Raw genomic sequence first — 18,239 nt, forward strand, 5'->3', positions numbered from 1 at the left:
TTTACCCCTTTACCAATACATTTTTTTTTATTTTCAAAATGAATATGCCCTCCTGTGGTGTTCCAAAATCTTATGGAATTGTCAGCATATTAAAATATTAAAGTAATGGATTACTGTTGATAGTTTAGAGATTTTTTTTATTACGAACTTGGTAGTTCTTTAACACTAATGGTGGCTCAGATGTAATGTTTGGTCATACCCAGTGAACATATCGATAATGGCAATTCTGCAATTCTAATTTTTTTTATTTGGTGGGGTTAATTTAATAGGTTTTTGCGTTTTTAATATCACATATATTAGTAGTGCCTTTTTGTTTGTGGTATTACACTATGTAATTTCTTTTTTAGAACACGCATATGATACTTTTTTTAAAAATAAACTCCCTTTTACATGTCTTTGGAAGTAACAAATCAGAATGTTTTGGTTTCAGAGTTTATTTATAGCATATTTCAGATATTTTTATATTTGTGTATAATTTAATAATTTTGTAGTGCACTGTATACAATATTACATGTGAAAAGGATTAATAAATTAGGCCAATATTATGATACAACATGTTAATAATACATTTTTCTCTTGAATGATAATAGAAAGAAAATTTGTTTCCTTTAAAATAAATATTAAGGAATAATTGTAAATAATCAAATGTATGCTACGACTTATATAATTTTTTATTATAATAACAGCATCAACATTTTATTAGCATTTTATTACAAATAACACCATGTTTGGTTTTATGAAAATATTGGAAAACTCTCAAAAGATTCATAAATTGTTATTATTAAATATAATGTAGGCTCTACTAAAATATACAATTTAATATAAAAGATCATGTATATGCTAAAAACATTTTTGTCAATTTAAGGCGATACCATATTAATAATAAGGTTTTTCTTTTAACTAAACATTTGACATGAGTTATTCATATACTACATATATGTATTTTTATAACTACAGCTCATTGGCAGAGTAATTTATATAAATTTGGCCAACAATGCACTTTAGCAATCAAACTTGATAAGTCATCACTAACAAATTATCTTCCACTTGCTCTGTGCTTTCTTTTCTAGTTCTGATGTAAATTTTGTTGAATGCATGTGCCTTGGTTGTTTCTTTATAATCAGCAGATATTAATTTTAGTGTTTTATTTTATGCACTTAAAAAAAGTTTTATTTGGTATAGTACTTGTAACTAATTATCTCTTTTTATTTTATTTTATATTTGCTGTTAGATTTTTTCATTTAATATGTGTTTTGGCTAAAGATTATATTAATGTCATTTTATTATTATTAATTTTTAATTCTTATTTTTTAACAATCAGAAGTTCTTGAAAACTAATGTTATTGCCCAAAAAGCTTAGGCATAGGCTTAATACAATTGAAATAAAATTCTATATCTTTAAATGAGTAGAAATTTATGGAATTTATTCATCTATCAGGCTATACTCTGTACTCACCTAGTCAATAATATTTTCTCATTTAAAAGAAAATGATAAAATAAGAAGGCATTTGAAAATGTTGGAAACATCTTATAAACATTTATTTCTAAAACTGGAGCTGAAGTGTTTTAATAGATGGAACAATATTTCATTGCATGAATTGAAGACCATCTCTGTGGTTCAATTGAAGAAAATATTCTGATCAGCCTTTACATTTTTGAAGTAAAAAGATTTCAGTTTATTTAATGATTGGAAGTTGTATTCAGGGGGAGATATTGCTATGATAATAAACCCAAGTTTAAGGCAAGAAAAGATTTGTTTGATAATTTTAAGGAAGCGGCTTTTATTTAAATATTTGAGAAGAATCTGAAAATTGATTATCTCCATGTAATTTGATTTAGGTACAGGTCACAGTCGTATCAATTAAATTTATTATTTTTTAACTTAATAAGATTCATTACAGTTAGGCTTACCATATTTTTTTTTTTTGGCCCAACCCAGGACATATTTTCTAAATAACTTAAAAGTCAATAGTTTACTGAAACATTAAACTTTATTTATTCAGTTTACTTTATTTTTCAGTACACATGATTTTTTTCAGAAATTGTTTGTTTTAATTATATGATAAAATTCACACAAGAAAGTGAATTAATTTTAACAGCAGATGTTGAATTTTTAGCAGATGTTTAACAGCAGATACTGAAAGTCTACCCCTTTCTGTAGACCAAATATTCCCCGTAATTGAAAAATCCCTCTCAACTGGAGACATCTCATTGAAATTTAAAAGTTTTACTTGAATTCCCTCCTACAGACTGAAATATCTTACAACAATCGAACAAGTTTTATTTCACTTCTGTTTTAGCTATTCACCGTTACTGTTACATAATTAATGTTTTCCAAAGAGCGCAATACATAAAATATAAATGGCATAATAACATTAACAATAATTGCTTCAGTTTTGGTTCTAGTAGATGAAAATTTTGGGTCATATTACTTTTTATTCAGTTTAGATGTACAGTCTGATGTTTTGAAATCGAGTTCATGTCTAATAGTGTGGTATGAAAATGTAGCTTCTTTAGCAGCGACTCCAGATTACTGTTATTGATATTCCCATCTTTGGCTTTAAAAAAATCTCTTTATGTTTATTGAAACAGTACCATTAATAGCACTCGTATGTTTAGCTGTTTTCATGTGATCTTCAATATCACCCTTTCCTTTACGTGCAACAGAAAATTCTGCAGTACATATTATGTAATAAACACGTTCATTGTTACTGTCATTACACAATTTCAAAAATGTGTATTCCTGTTGCAGGTTATCATTAAATACACATTTTCTTTTGCCTATTGCTAAACGTTGAAACAAAAAATGAGTAGAGGTAAAATGATCAAAAAACATGTAGACAAGTTACTTCACACACGAAAATAACATAAACACATTGCCCCTGTTATGTTGCCAAATGACTAAGTAAAAAGTTGTGGCTAGTGGTAGCCACACTTCTGTAAAAATCAACATCAGTGCTTTTTTCAAGGTCGGCTGAGAGATGCATGGCCATAACAGAATGTTTAAAAATGCAGTGTTGAACATGTAGGTCCAAAATTTAAAAAATCTTCGCCGGTCATAAAATTCTCAAACCCGGACAGCAGTAAAAAACCTGAACTGTCCAGGTTAATCCTGCACGTATGGTAAGCCTAATTACAGTAAAATTATAGTTATATACTAAGACATAGTACATGAGAGTAAAAGTTATAATATATACAAATTAATTTTATTATGACAATTCCAAAAGTTAGTAAATGGAAGAAGCTTCGCTTATTTACACAACCTTTTTTCAAGTGAAGGCAAGTCTAAAAAAGTCTTGTTTTATAATTTTTTTGTCTACCATTTTAAATAGCAAAATGTACCTGATATTATAATTAAATGAAGATTTTCTAAATATTACGATAATTAATAGTAAGCTAAATTTTTAACAGTTTAATGTATTATGTAGCTACAAACATAAAATATTAATTTGTAAAAAGAATATTTTGTAATAGTCCTTTTTATTTAATATTTTAAATATTCTATTAACGGTACATCTCTCCTTATTTAAAGTGTTATTGAATGTTACATTAAAGATAACAATTTGGGAAAAAGTAATTAATTTACAGAAAAATTACAAAATATCCATTTTGAAAATTCAAGATCACACATAAGAGAAATTCTTTTTACTGGTAGATTTCTTTAATAAAGCATTTTGAAAATATGAATAATTTATTTACATATTGTAAAATTTGTAGTAATTTTAGAATTATCATTGTTTCTAGTCAAATTGTTCAATAAGGTTTTATGTTAGAATTTGGGAAATTATTTTATCTTTCGGTTTTTTTAAAAATATCTCTGTAAGTCATCCAGGGCTACAGTCCATGTTGTTTAGACTTGTGATTTGATATAACCCTAAGGAAAATGATACAAAGTGGTTAAATCAGATAATGTTGGTCAGGATTTGTTAGTATCATGTTCAATCAACCTGTTAGCAAACTGTTCAGATAATTCCAAATCATTAATTATTAATGTCAGCGTGCACTATCTTGTTATGAACAAGTGAGTCCCATTATTACATCATGTATAAACATTTATTTTTGTTTGAATTCATTCACAAATTTACATTTCTTATCCAGTGGTTCTCCTTTCTTGAATTTTATTTGTGATTTCATTGCTCGTATTTTGTGGGATTTTATTCTATAAAACTAGATACATGCTCTCCTATAAGGGGGTGTGAAGAAAAGAAATGTGTAAATTAGACCACTTTTATTAAAATAGTTCCCAACTTCTAGTCCACCCATTATCATTTAACATATTTGTTCTATTGCTAGTGAAGTTGAAAACCAACAATCTCAATTTCATTCTTCTTTAGAATACATTTCAGGGTAAGTTATTTGAATATATGTAGTAGAACATGTTTTTAATGATAGTATATAATTTTTCATGTAAATGTGACAAAATGTAACAAAGGATTTAGAGATTCTTATTACATATTTAATGAATGAATTTAAATTTTAAGAGTTATTGCGATATTGTTTTATTATCACAATAGTTGGAACACTGCAAGTGCTCTGTTAATAAGTATTAAGATGATTATCACCATAGAAGCTGGGCTTAAGTTAAATTACTTGTATTCATAAGGTTTATATTCATCATGATTTATAATTTTATTCATGACATCAAAGAAATAAATTTAAATATGTTCAATTTCAGTGTTTACCAGCTGAAGGTACGATTATAAAAATTACAAATAAAATGTAGTGGGAGATTTTAGAGCATGTGTAGTTGTATTAAACACTACAGCAATTCTGCACTATTTGTTTCTTGGTGTAGTAAGGTAGTCAAAAATCCAAAGGGTTAGATCAGGTGATCTAACTGGTCATAATTTATTACTATCATGTCCAGTCCACCAATTTGGGTTAAGTATGTGTATATTTGGTAGTACATTTAATGAATTTTTGATAATATTTTAAGCACGAATGGAAAATTGTTTTGTTAACAACATTGTATTAATTGTGTTACAGAACCTAGACCTTACAAAACATAGACTGATACATGAAGGCGCTCTAGTCTGGAGGATAGCGAACCGTCCTAAACCTATAGACATACATGTCCTTCTTTTAGAGGATGTTATTATTTTATTACAAAAACAGGATGAGAAATTCATCCTCAAATTCTACAGCACAACTCTGAGCCCGGTTATCAAGGTCTCCACTGTACTAGTCAGACCCAATGCAGTTGGTATGTATTTGTTAACATTTATTGATTATTTTTTGCAGTACCAATTTGTATAAAATTTACTTCAATAGGATTGATCTATTTATCATTATCACTATCGTGGAAAGAAATTGTTCCATTCCATTTCAGATACCTAAATCTGATTTATTTCTTGGCATTTCCCACATGTTTCTTTTTAATGTGGTGTAAGTATAATTTTCACTAAAATCCACTACAATTCACAATTTACTAAACTGGAATATAAAATAGATTTTTAGATCTTACTTTTCTAATAATCAGATAATCTCCAGTAAATAACAAGCTGGATGTATTATGTAAAATGTTCATTCTACACATGTAATATTATGCATTACTTAACAAAAAATTACTCATTTTTGGACATTCCTTGATTCCTATAATGAATTTTATGCCTTATTGGGCATTTTGCATTGTATTCCACCATTATTTTATCATTCCAGAAAGCAAAATTCATCACTTCCTCCAGCATAGAAAAAAATTTGAGTAGGCTAGTAGGTCATGTAGTTGTAATGAGAACCTCATAATAATATCTATTAACTTTCCCTAGATTCAGTAGCACAGGCAATGTCTCAGACAATTTGTCCAAAACACATTTAATATCAAATTATTGAATATTTTCACATGTAATATAATTAAAAAATCTATAAACCTATGTGTATGTGTGTGAAAGTTTGGTAAACAAAAAAAAAATATATATATATATATATATAAATGAAGCAAAAAAAAATCTCAAAAGCACCTTTGATTCTAAGTTGCTGTCTTAAACAATAAAAAAATATTACAGCTATTAGTGAAGAAAACTGTGGGCTGTTACTTAGAAGATAACATGCAATTGGAAGCATTGGAATGCCCCAACAAGAAAAATACAAAATCCAAAATCAAACCAAAGCAAATTCCACCTACATTTCCACACACAATGTAAACTTGCTCATGCAGTCTGGTAAACTAAAAATAATAACTGGCGACCAACACAAAAATTCTCATCATGAGTCTGCAGGAAATAAGAAATACCAATCAATATGCCATAGAATATCAGTGACAGGCTCTGCAAAGGTATATCTGGGAAGAGAGTGATGAAAAGTGTTCTACAGTTTTTAGTCAGGCTTTTTAGTCCCAAAAAAAATAAACTCAAATAATAATAATTAGCTTTAAAATAATAAACTCCATACAAGAATTCAAGTTACGATCCCCAAGAATCTCAACACTAATCCTAAAAGGATGTAATAAAATCTACACTATAATAATGCCCATGCACCCAATAAATAATAAAAATAACTCTCCAAAAGACCATAAATAGAAGATTTCTGGGATCTACTCTATCTAACTATAAATAACATCCTCAGAAACCATATTAAGCAATTAATCAGAGACTTCAATGCTCAACTAAGTAGAGAAAGAAGATACTGAGATGTAATCAGAAAATGACCCACAAAAAAAAACCAACAAAAATGATCGATTACTGCATAAACTGCAATCTGATGTCGAAATCCACATAATTCAAGAGGAAACCTCAAAAACTCAAAACCCGGAAACACCTCCAACTACACTAAAGGAGAATGGAAATTAGACCACAGGGAGATCTACAACATAGAAGTCCTCAGGGAAGTAGGCACAGGCTTAGATCACTGTGTAGTCGAAATTAAAATTAAATTTACTCCCCAAAGAAAGCAACAAAACCAAGCTGTTAAAACTAAACGAAAAATGACCCTACCCAACTAATCAAGAATGAAAATTACCAAAAACAACTGAAAAAATAACACCACCAGAAAACATCAACCCTCCCGCAATAAAAGAAGTCTACCAAACAATGGGTGAGATGAAGAATTACAAAGCAGCAGAAGATCAGATTTTTGTAGAAATCTGGAAACATGAAGGAAGATCAGCAAAAATTGTCCTTCATCAACAGCTTGTCAATATCTGGTTCAAAGAACTACCAGAACACTAGACGACAGCCCTTATCCATCTGCTACACAAAAAAGAGACAAAACAGATCCTAACGATTACAGGGGAATCTCACTTCTAGACACAACATACAAAATTCTTTCAAGAATCATCCTCAGTGGGATTGGTTCACAACTCGAGAAAGAACTAGGAGAATACCACGGAGGTTTCAGACCTTGGAGAAGCTGTCCAGAAGACCAGATTATGAGTCTCAAGTAAATAATGGATTACAACAGGAAAAGAAACTGACATGGCGGTAACATTTGTACATTTCAAGAAAGCTTATGACTTCACCACAGAGAATCCCTATTAAAAATTCTAAGACACCAATTCTACATACCAAATTAATAAACATGATAAAGCTGACCCCCTCACAAACAGTAAGTCGAAGGTTAAATTCAGAGTTGAATTCTTGGAACCTATTGAAATAAAAACACGACTGTGCCAAGGCGATGGGCTCAGTTGCGATTTAGAAATGGTAATGAGAGAATGTTTCAAAAAATCCTCCCCAAAAGTAAAAATAGGCCAAAAAATCAAAACAAATTGTCTTGGTTTTGCCAACGACTTGGCACTGTTAGCAAACAACATAGACTAAGCTAATCACAGGTATTTGAACTTCAAAACATTGCAAATAAGATTGGCCTCAAAATATCATTCAAAAAGACAGAAATTAGGCCCCAAGAACCAACAGGATTAAAAGAACTAAACATAGACAATAATAAAATCAAAATAATCCAATTTAAATATCTCTGGAAATAATAACAAACAACCTAAACGAAAAAACTTTGATTCAGGTAAGAAGAAACAAACTAGCTAAAACTCAAAAATTAACCTGGTTGGTACACTTACAATAAAAAATGCCTATCATTAATCTCAAAAATAAGACACTACAACACAATTATAAAACCAGAAGCCACTTATGGTGCAGAAACACTCTTCCACTTGATTGAACAGTCAAAGGCAGACTCCAGAAAATCAGTAGAAGAATTGGAAGTACCTGCATCAATAAAAAGTACTAGAAAGATGGGCAATGGTGGATTGTGCCCAACAAAGTTGTGTACAGAATTCTGTACACGACTTTGAAACCATCACTGATACAATGTGCGAGAGAAGACTAGGATGGGTACTTACGTATTAACGCCACTGCAGCTACAGCTTTATTTAAAAACAAAGTAGTCAATCGGATTTCGGTGGAAAGTGAACAGTCTATTAATTTTAATAAATGGTTATTTATATTTATTTATTTTATAAATATAATTTAACCAAACTTAACCTACGCTCGCTTTGCTTGCTAACCTTGACTAATTAACACCGTAATTTTTTGAGTATTTATTTAATAAATTCAGTAATTATTGCAATTATTGATTATTTAAATAATCAAAACACTCCTGTTAATTAGTCAAGGTTAGCAAGCGTAGGTTATGTTTGGTTAAATTATATTTATAAAATAAATAAATATAAATAACCATTTATTAAAATTAATAAAGAGACTGTTTTGAATCTATGTTAAACTCTATATTGGCCCATTTTCCACCAGAATCCGATTGACTGCTTTGTTTTTAAATAAAGCTGCAGCTGCGGTGGCGTTAATACGCCACCTCTAGGATTCTTAGGACATATCATGAGAGTGCAAGATTCAAGACTTCTGAAACAGCTAGTACATTACAATCTCGACTCGAAAAACACCAAGATAGAATGCAGCAGGATCAGAGAAATTCGAGAGGATCTGAAGGAAATTGGCCTTACACCAGAAGACACCACAGATATAAAATTAAATAAGAAAATCAAGAATAAAAACACTCGCTTCACACTCACAAGTAAAAACATCACAAAATGAATATTTTCAACAGTATGAAGGGCATAAAGATCAGAATGTATGAAAAAGTACTGGGAGGATTGCAAGGCCCAAACAGTTCCATCAAAGAGACTTTAATAATGGACTGACTGAAGTAATCTAATGTGGTCATAAAGATAATAATGATAAATAACAGAGATAAATATCTTTGTAAATTCTGTTACTTATTGGTATTAAACATTTTATAATTTTAATTTTCCCCATAAATAATGCTAGAAGAATTCTAGAATTTTTTTTGATGTGGTTGCCAACATATTTATATGTTTTAGCATTGAATGATAAGAAAGGATTATTACTTTATTATTAAATTGTTATATCTATTTAACATCCATGTTACGTCCATTTTTAAACCAAATTTTCTTTACTCTAATCCTTCATGAGATTGGTATTTTAACAGTTGTTTACTGATAATATTTTAATTAATTTTTATGAAGTTACTTTTATATACTTTAATTAGAAGTGTTCATTGTAACTCTGTGTAATAGCGGTTAATTACAAATGGTATACATTGTTACTTTATTTTCCTTAGATCTCAGTTTCTTACTTATATGTTTATGGTTACTCATTTTAGTTAATAAATAATGTATTCTTTTTTTTAATATAAAAAGAAATATGTACAATTATGTGAATGAAAGTTCATCTGCTTTATTAGGAAATTTATAATTTACTTTTAATTTGTTTATTTAAATTTTATTATAAAAACCCTGAAAATAAAGATTTTACTCTGAAGTTTTGATATTAGTTACTGTGTTGGTATTTCCAAGTTGGTTCGTTTTTGTTAAGATTTAAGTAAACATTTTATAACCATTTAAAAAAGAGATATGTTAGTATCTTAAAGCATTGTTGTATAGGTGACATTCTATTATGAGTTATGAAATATGTACTAAATATTTTTTCACCATAATTGGTGTTTTAAGTTGATTCTGAAGACTGTGTTGTAATGTAATGTTTGACTATATTAAGATATTGGTGCCAAGGTGTCAATTTATTCGCAGCTTTAATATGAATATAATAATATTTATTTGTTATTTTATGTAGTTAGTAGATGAAGCTGCTAAACTTGATTATCAAATGAGTAATACTTTTTGTAATTTTTATAAGTTTCATTGTTGAAGCTATAGAAAGTTATTGTTGTTATTTTCATAACTATTCGTAGAAAGAGAGTAATCTTACTGTGTGTATGTTAGGCTTGTTATTATGAGTGAGGCTGTTTTGTTTATTCTGATTTTAATATGTAAATTTGTCATTACAGTGTTTGTTATATTTAATACTTTAATTCATCATAGACTAATGTTATAGGGGTTTTGTTTATTGTAGATAATACGGCCTTATTTCTGGTGAATACGTCTCAGAATGGTGCCCAGATCTATGACCTTGTTGCTACCTCTTCATCTGAAAAAAGAAAGTGAGTCGATTTCTATTTTCTATTATTATTAAATTATGTTTCTTTTAACTTTAGCATTGTTACCATCATCCATTTATAGTTTTCTTTAGTTTCCTATTCTGGTTTATGTTTTAACATATGAATTCACCTTGAAATTCAATCAATAATGATTATATTAATTATTGTATCATGAATTGTAATACTTTCAGTTACATACCATTTTGTTTTAAATACATATATCGTAATTTAAAGATGAAAATATACAAATTTTAGTTAAATCAGAACAGTATTTATTTGGAATATAATTGAAGATGTTTTATTTCTGATATAATATTTAACTTGTGGATGCAAGTTACAATTGTTTTAGGAATGGGTACTGTTAAGATGTTTTATCTTATATTTGTCGATATCGCATATAAAATAAAACATTAGTCAAGATAAGAACACATTAATAATATTCCACTGGGAAATGTTCAGGTATTAGGTAATAATTTTAGGGTTTAAATGAATTACATAAAAATTTAGGAGCATTGAGGGTTACCATGACCTAAAGAAGAAAAGAATGTTCCAGTTCATTTTATTCAGCTAGGGAATGAAGGCATTGCTATTTTAATTTTTTGCTGAAAAGCTTTTATATGATTTCTGTTTTTTTACTAACACTTATTTTCTTTCTGTTGTCGTTTAGAAATGATTGGTGGCAAATTAGTACCATCTTTGTATCTTCTATTATGTGTCAGAAAGATTATAAATTTAATTTTGTAATATTAATCATTGTATTAAAAATTATTCTTATATTCTGATTTCATAACAGTTTACTCTTTAATGAAATTACCATCTAAACCATAATTTTTTTTCTCAACTCCCCTCTCAGGGCTGGGACTGAGAGGGGGAGTTGAGAAACTCTGCAGTCAAGCACTACAGAACCCCAGCTATCTAAAGAACAATTAAATATAACAATCCCAACCCATATGAGTAGGTTTGGAGAAAAAACTCAACATTGAATTTTATTATGTCCCTTCCCTTGTTGTAACTCCTGAAAAGATGTTTGACAACATAATATTATAACTGTAATAAAAGGTCTGATAAAAGGGCCCCCGTTTTGAGGCTTTATAAAAAAGGTACAAAATACTTGTATATCAAAATAGATACTGTAATTTTTAATTTTATATGCAAGTTTCATTTATCACGGATGCCATGTCAGGGTTTTTTTTTTAATGCATGATTTATTTAGGATTCATTTAAATCATGGATATAATTAAAGTTTTCGGTTTAGATGATTAAAGTTGTGGTTTTCTTTGTACATTATTTCAATAAGATATTTTCAATACTGTTTTATATTTAAAAAGACTTTCACATTTCTGAATTGTTATTGATTTGTAATAATTCAAGTTCATTGTGAATTTAGTATTTGTATTCTTTTTCATTATAATTTTAGATTAAATTTTTTATTCTTTTATCTTAAATCAATTAGTCTTTTTCTAATCTTAATAAAATGTAAAATTAGGTTTTTGCTTCTCTTTGATTATTGCTTTTTAATAATAAAATATATCTTTCATTAGAAATCATTCTTATATTGATAACAGAGTTGTTTAAGTTAAAGTATGTTATTTTTATGATAAATTAAAAATTTTGTTATTCTTATTCGATTTTTTTTTATTCTAGTTTTGATAATTCAGTTTTATTTGTTTACTGCAAACAGCTTAAACTTAATTTATCAAACATTACCTGTAAAAAAATTGTTTCACCAGGTATGCTTTTTTAGCCTCATAGATAGATCAAGTAACTGACTAGTTTTGCATGTCTGTTAGAAAAAAAAAATCAAGACTATTTAAAGATGTCAGATGACAGGAGGGTATGTGTAACACAGTGACAAACTGCAGTTTTGTCAGGAAAACAAGATTTTTCAATATATACTACCCAAGAATTGTCTGATCCTTTAAAGTATTCAATTTTTAAATTTTGAGATGTATTCATATGTCTTGATACCATTATTGTCATTTAATAATTTTAAATTAAGTGGTGGTTTCTTTTCTGATTCATCATGTTGCATATAATTACTACATATAGATTTATAAACATTTAAATATTTATAATTATGCAATGTTATTTTTCTGAACTGACGAGATATAGATTTGTAAGAAGTTTAGAGTCTGATATTTTCTCACTGAAATAAGATCAGGTTATTTTCTTGCTTCATGGTTAAATTAATAATATGATTCGTTAGAGGGTGGCTTTTTTTCTCTCTACAAAACATCAGTTATTAAATTTTGAAGTATATTTTGGTTAGCCACAGTTTACTCTGATAACATTAATTGTAATATTTAATGATTCATTTCATTACTTGTATAATTTATAAGTTAAATGATTTTTTTAAATCCTAAGTTCCTTCAGTATTAAAAACATTAGTAAGGGGATGGCAGTTAGATAGCTGCAAAAATAATAGTTAAAATTTATTGAAAAATGTAGTGTTATATTATAAAAAAAACCATTTTTAATGACCAACAGTTATGCGAGCACTAAACAGTTTTATTTATAATATTAAGATAAAGAAATATGATAATAATAGTTTGAGATTTTAAAAATAAATTTTATTAGATTATGATGGTATTGTCATAATGGACAGATATGGGTGGATATTTTATCTGTTATTATTATAATTGATGGTTAGTGTAGGTTGAACTAACTCGCCTGAATTGAAGTAATAATAGTACTGACATAAGTACGAGGGGTGAGGAGTTTCATTGTTGCACATGCCGATACCATTCATGCTCCTGTTATTGGCACATTCTACTCCTTTTACTAAATTTGTCTTGTTACACTGTTACACATGATAGAAAATCAATAAAAACTATCTAAAAAAAGTAACATAAATTGCTATCCACTCTAAATAATCTCATTGTTCAATTTTATCTTTTTTACATTATTTATTCTGGTTGGTGATTTGTAGAAATTTTTTTTTGTCAATGGCCACTTGACTGATTTGATGCAATCTTTCTGTTCCTTTTTATTTCTATAGTGATTTTTAAATTCAATATTTTTATTGTTTTATTAATTTAAGTATTATAAAATAGAACTGTTCTTATTTAATAATCCTTTCTCTTACTTAAATTTAAGTCTTTTATTCAGGTTGATACAGGCTAAAGATGTTGGTATTTTTATTTTTCAGTACAAACTTTATTTACAGTTTTAACTCCGAAGTAACAAAATCATATGGTCTATAAGCACACAAAAAAATTACTGCAATTTTTATATTCTTGTTCAAAATACTTTTGAAAATGTCCACCATTGAAATAAAATCAGTTTAGTGATCAAAATTTGGAACTCTGTATAAAACCTACTGATTATATTTAAAAATACCCATGGCACACAATACATGAAGAGGCTTGGAACATTGGTCCACCATATCCTAAAGTGAAACATCCTTCAAAAAAGATAAAAAGGAAACAAACAAGAGAAAATAAGGAATTATAATTATATAAAATGATTTTATACGATTGCTTAAATTATTTATTTTTTAGGTTATCAGAATACATGATAAACAATAAATAAATTACACTGTAGCTAAGAATATCATAGAAAATTCATGACAGTTTGTAACACTCGAGTTATGAATTGGTAAATTTTATAATCATTCCTATAGTAACACTGTAGACTGTATTGTTGCCTTATAATTGTGTGTTTGTTTCCTTAATAAATGAGCATTCATACTTTTGAGTCATTAGTATGGGATAATTTTTGTTGTGCAGTCCCATTATTCCAAACAAATCATTAACAAAACATTTTTGATCTTGTAAAATTTTCATAATAAGCGATTGAAAACATAGTTATATTATTGATATTCTTTAATAAGAGATGCAATAAATAAAGTATGACAATTTGTCTTGTGTTGATGGCTTATGACAATAATTTGTAATATGTCACTACAGTTTAACAGTTACATAATTGAAGTTTATTATCATGAAAAAAGATAATTAGTTTTTAGTTCTTAGTTTTTTATTGAGTGACAAGTTATTGCCTGCTTTCTATTCTACTAATTTCTATTCTGAGATTTCTAGACTCATGTTTATTTGATATTTTTTTCATTATTTTAATCACGGAAAGTGGGTGTAAAGTTTAATAAGAATCTCCTGAAACTCTTTATACAAATTAAAAGTGTAATCCATCATTTGTGCACAGCTTAATTATTTTTGCAGAAACTCGCTGTAGAATTTGGTCCTGGCCCTGATTTGAAGTTAGCATTTTTAGAATATGCAAGAGAGATTTTAATCAGATGGTTAATCTTAATATTGGATCATTAATCAAAAACTTTTACTTGTCATTATTTTTACCAGAATATTATTTATTTATTTTTTTAAAGAGGTGGTATTCTGATTTTGGCACATAGTGCGTACAAGGCTTCAATAATGCCTGCCCACATTTTATGTTAAGATGTCTCTTATAATTAAAAAAGTTGTTTTTAAATACATTTTCAAATTGGGGTTTTTTTAGACCAGCAATGACTAATAAGAAAATCACAAAAAAAATATTTTGAATTTTATCAAGTTTTGAAAAAAAAGATTACATATTTGCTATGAAAATTCATTATATGTGAAACTTTTAAAAACAGTAGGGAGTTATTCTCTCAGATTATTAATTTTAAAACAGAATGTTTCTTTTGGTTTCTCAGTACCAGTTTTTAACTTTTTTTTTTGCATTTACTGTTCATTGTATTTCAGTTTAAATTCATTTCAGACTTTGTTTTATAATACTAATCTAAAGATTTTAATAAAGTATATATTTTTTTAAATTTCATAACTATTCTTCATGAATAATATTATGAAATCTTGTAAATATTTATACATATTTAATTTTAAATAGAAACTCAAACACTTGGAATTGATTTTCCATAAGTAATTTTGGCTAATTAGCCTCTATTTAAACTTTGGTTAATTTTAATATACATAGATGGAAATGCTACCTATGGAAAATTTGCTATCTAGTTATATTTTTTATGACATTATAAAAGGTTTTATTAAGTTTATTATAAATTTTCTGTGTTACTGTAATAGGATATTTTCATATTTAGCTCAGATTAAACAAGAAAACTTTTTTTATGAGGAAAAATAGAATTGATGCTTCAGAAAGCAATAACTATGTATATTGCTTAGAGTTTGTTAAACCACTTATTGGTTCTCATATGCTTTGGGATGATTAGGATCATAAAGTCTCTCTCTTTACATAGTCCTCTCCATCCATCCATTTTTTTTTTTTTTTTTTGCTATATCTCATCTTTTAAAATATATATTTTTTCCAATTCTTTCTTACTCATTCTCCCATATTTTTCAAAACTTTTCTTTTTTGTTGTTTTTTTTCTCTTCAAAATACAGATTGTTGATTAACATTTTTTATTAAATACAGATCACGTTGTAGTTGTAATATTGTGTCCTTATTTAACTGTACAAACTGTTCATGGTTTTATGAGAAGGTCGCATCATTGTACTTGAATTTTTGTCTTTATTTCTGTAACATACTTTGAATCTAGTTTTTTATTCATTCATGTATTTAGTTAACTGTGTTTGTGCTGCTGCAGATGTTTACAAAATTAATCTATGTCTATTGTCATAGTTTTACTTTCATAATTATTCGTAAATACTATTATAATCATATGATTATGATAACTGAATGTCTGCATATTATGACCCTATAGAGAAGAATAATAATAGAATTTTTTCTTTAATTATATATATATATATATATATATATGCCAAAAAAAGAGTTACTTTTTAAAATAATTAGCAAACAACAGATGTTTAGTGAAAAGATTTTCCTTGGATGGATTAACATTCAATAGTCAACCTTTTTCATAGTTATAGAGGCATTAAACCATATACTAATAAGTTTTTTGTGATGTAAATTTTAATGGTAGCTTAACATAATTTTAGATCTCTTTTCATCATCGTAACATATTTTATTTCAAAATTTACTAATGCAGTATTCTTATTAACTTGATGACCCTTCAATTTTGATTTAGAAAGATTTTGTACTGCGTCATGCTGACATTTTTCTAAGGGCCATAGACTCTTCTTAATTAATATCATAACTGATACTCTTAACTGATTTTTGTCAACTGATTTAAATGGTTCTTTTTTTTTTTAATTTGCCACAAAATTCCTTCTTCCCCAAAAATCGACAAAAGCAATCCTTTTATTTATTGCATATTTTTTAACCAAAATTTTTTAATGTTATTCTCAGTATAATAGTGTAAGTGTCCAAAAAAAAAAAATAATAATTTGGGGCAATATTGGGGGTAGGGGAATCGATCAAAGTTGAAAATATTGATTTTTTGAATTATTTTAAAAAAATGTTAGTTTATTTAAACATTTAACATTATTAAAAGTTTAAATAATTATATCATAATTCACCCCGTACCCCAAGAAAAATAATCTTATATAACTTTTTATTGGTTGTACATTTTTCAGTGGAAATTTTATTTTAGTTTCTTCCATTTAACATATTAAATGTAGAAAAATCAAAAAAAGTAATCTTGGAAGATGAGATTTTAGAGATAGGGAACAAAAAAATAATAAAAGAACAATTTTTTAAACCTTTTTTGGTTTATTTAAACACATAATCATAATTTTACAATAAAACTTCATCATACATTTTTTCAATTATTATTTTTCCACCATATAAATATAATTAACCCGTACCAGGTAAGTATTGCAACTTTTGTTGTCAGATTTTTTACTGTTGATATACATACTCAGTTAGTCATTTTTTGCATGTATGTTCTTGCATGTACTTGTGTAATTACATAGTATATGTATCAGAAATTGTTAGAATCTTTTATTTGTTTAATTTTGTAAAGTATTCTACAGTGCTAAAATAAAATTTAAGCTATGGGTGATAAAAAACAGATGTATTGCTCATTCATTAGAGAATAGATAAAATGAAGGCATTGGAATGATTTGAAAAATAAAAGATTTATTTAAGAAAACTGTTTTGATTTTGGCATCTGCTACTGTAATTTGGATTAGTATTTTATACTGTAAAAGGAAAATATTCTTATTTGTCAATTCATGCTCACAACGGTAAGTAGACTCCTAATAACTGTTGCCTTACTTTTTTTTTAATAGAAGTGAGATGTAATATTACCTCGCTACATTGCAGTTATTTCATAATTTTTTTTTCCAATTTATCACTCATTATGACTTAGGTTTCTTGAACTTCCTAGCTGTTATTTGTCTATAAATCTTACCTTGTTAGCATTTACCTATTACATTAATACAAAGGAATCTATATTTTATCTTCATTTTTTATAGCTACTAATTAAATTACATATTGAATTACTCGATTTAATTTAATATAATTAATGTGTGTATCTTTGGAAATCGAGAAAAGTAAATTGATTCTTTCCATTCTATTCTTTACTGAGCCAAATGTACTATTGTACATCTTTATACAAAGTCCATAGTAATGCAAAAGTTCAGTACTGCAAATTTCACTATTGTTCTGTTCACTACAGGATGTACTTGCATAGTGAACATCATTGTTGTCGATAAAGTTACTTTAATTAATGCCTCGTGTACTTAATACATTGACATCTTTCATAGCCATAACAAAACTGGATATATAATTAAAGCAATATGTAAAGTAATAATTTTTACTTGATTATTTTTATAATAAATTAGCTATAAAAGTAGTAGTATTGATATTATTGGACTATACTCTGTTTAGAAAATTTAAATTCATTCTTTTATTTTATTGGTGCTAGCAAATCACCAAAATTTTGTTCAAATGCCATCTGTTCTTTGTCATTCGTTTTACAGAAACATTGTAGAAAAATTTCTCATGCTATATAT

At 27.4% G+C, this 18,239-nt stretch overlaps 1 protein-coding gene across 8 annotated transcripts in view; it reads left to right on the forward strand.

The window, feature by feature from the left end:
* Positions 1-18,239, forward strand: part of RhoGEF2 (Rho guanine nucleotide exchange factor 2) — a 1,010,441-nt gene that overhangs the window by 798,312 nt on the left and 193,890 nt on the right. For all 8 annotated transcript variants that reach the window (XM_075355529.1, XM_075355530.1, XM_075355526.1 and 5 more), the window contains 2 exons: positions 4,987-5,203; positions 10,332-10,419. In XM_075355529.1, coding sequence (XP_075211644.1) covers positions 4,987-5,203; positions 10,332-10,419 — 305 coding nt within the window. The remainder of the gene's footprint in view (positions 1-4,986; positions 5,204-10,331; positions 10,420-18,239) is intronic.

This window comes from Lycorma delicatula, chromosome 2, assembly GCF_047948215.1.
Source record: "Lycorma delicatula isolate Av1 chromosome 2, ASM4794821v1, whole genome shotgun sequence".
Lineage (NCBI taxonomy): Eukaryota > Metazoa > Arthropoda > Insecta > Hemiptera > Fulgoridae > Lycorma > Lycorma delicatula.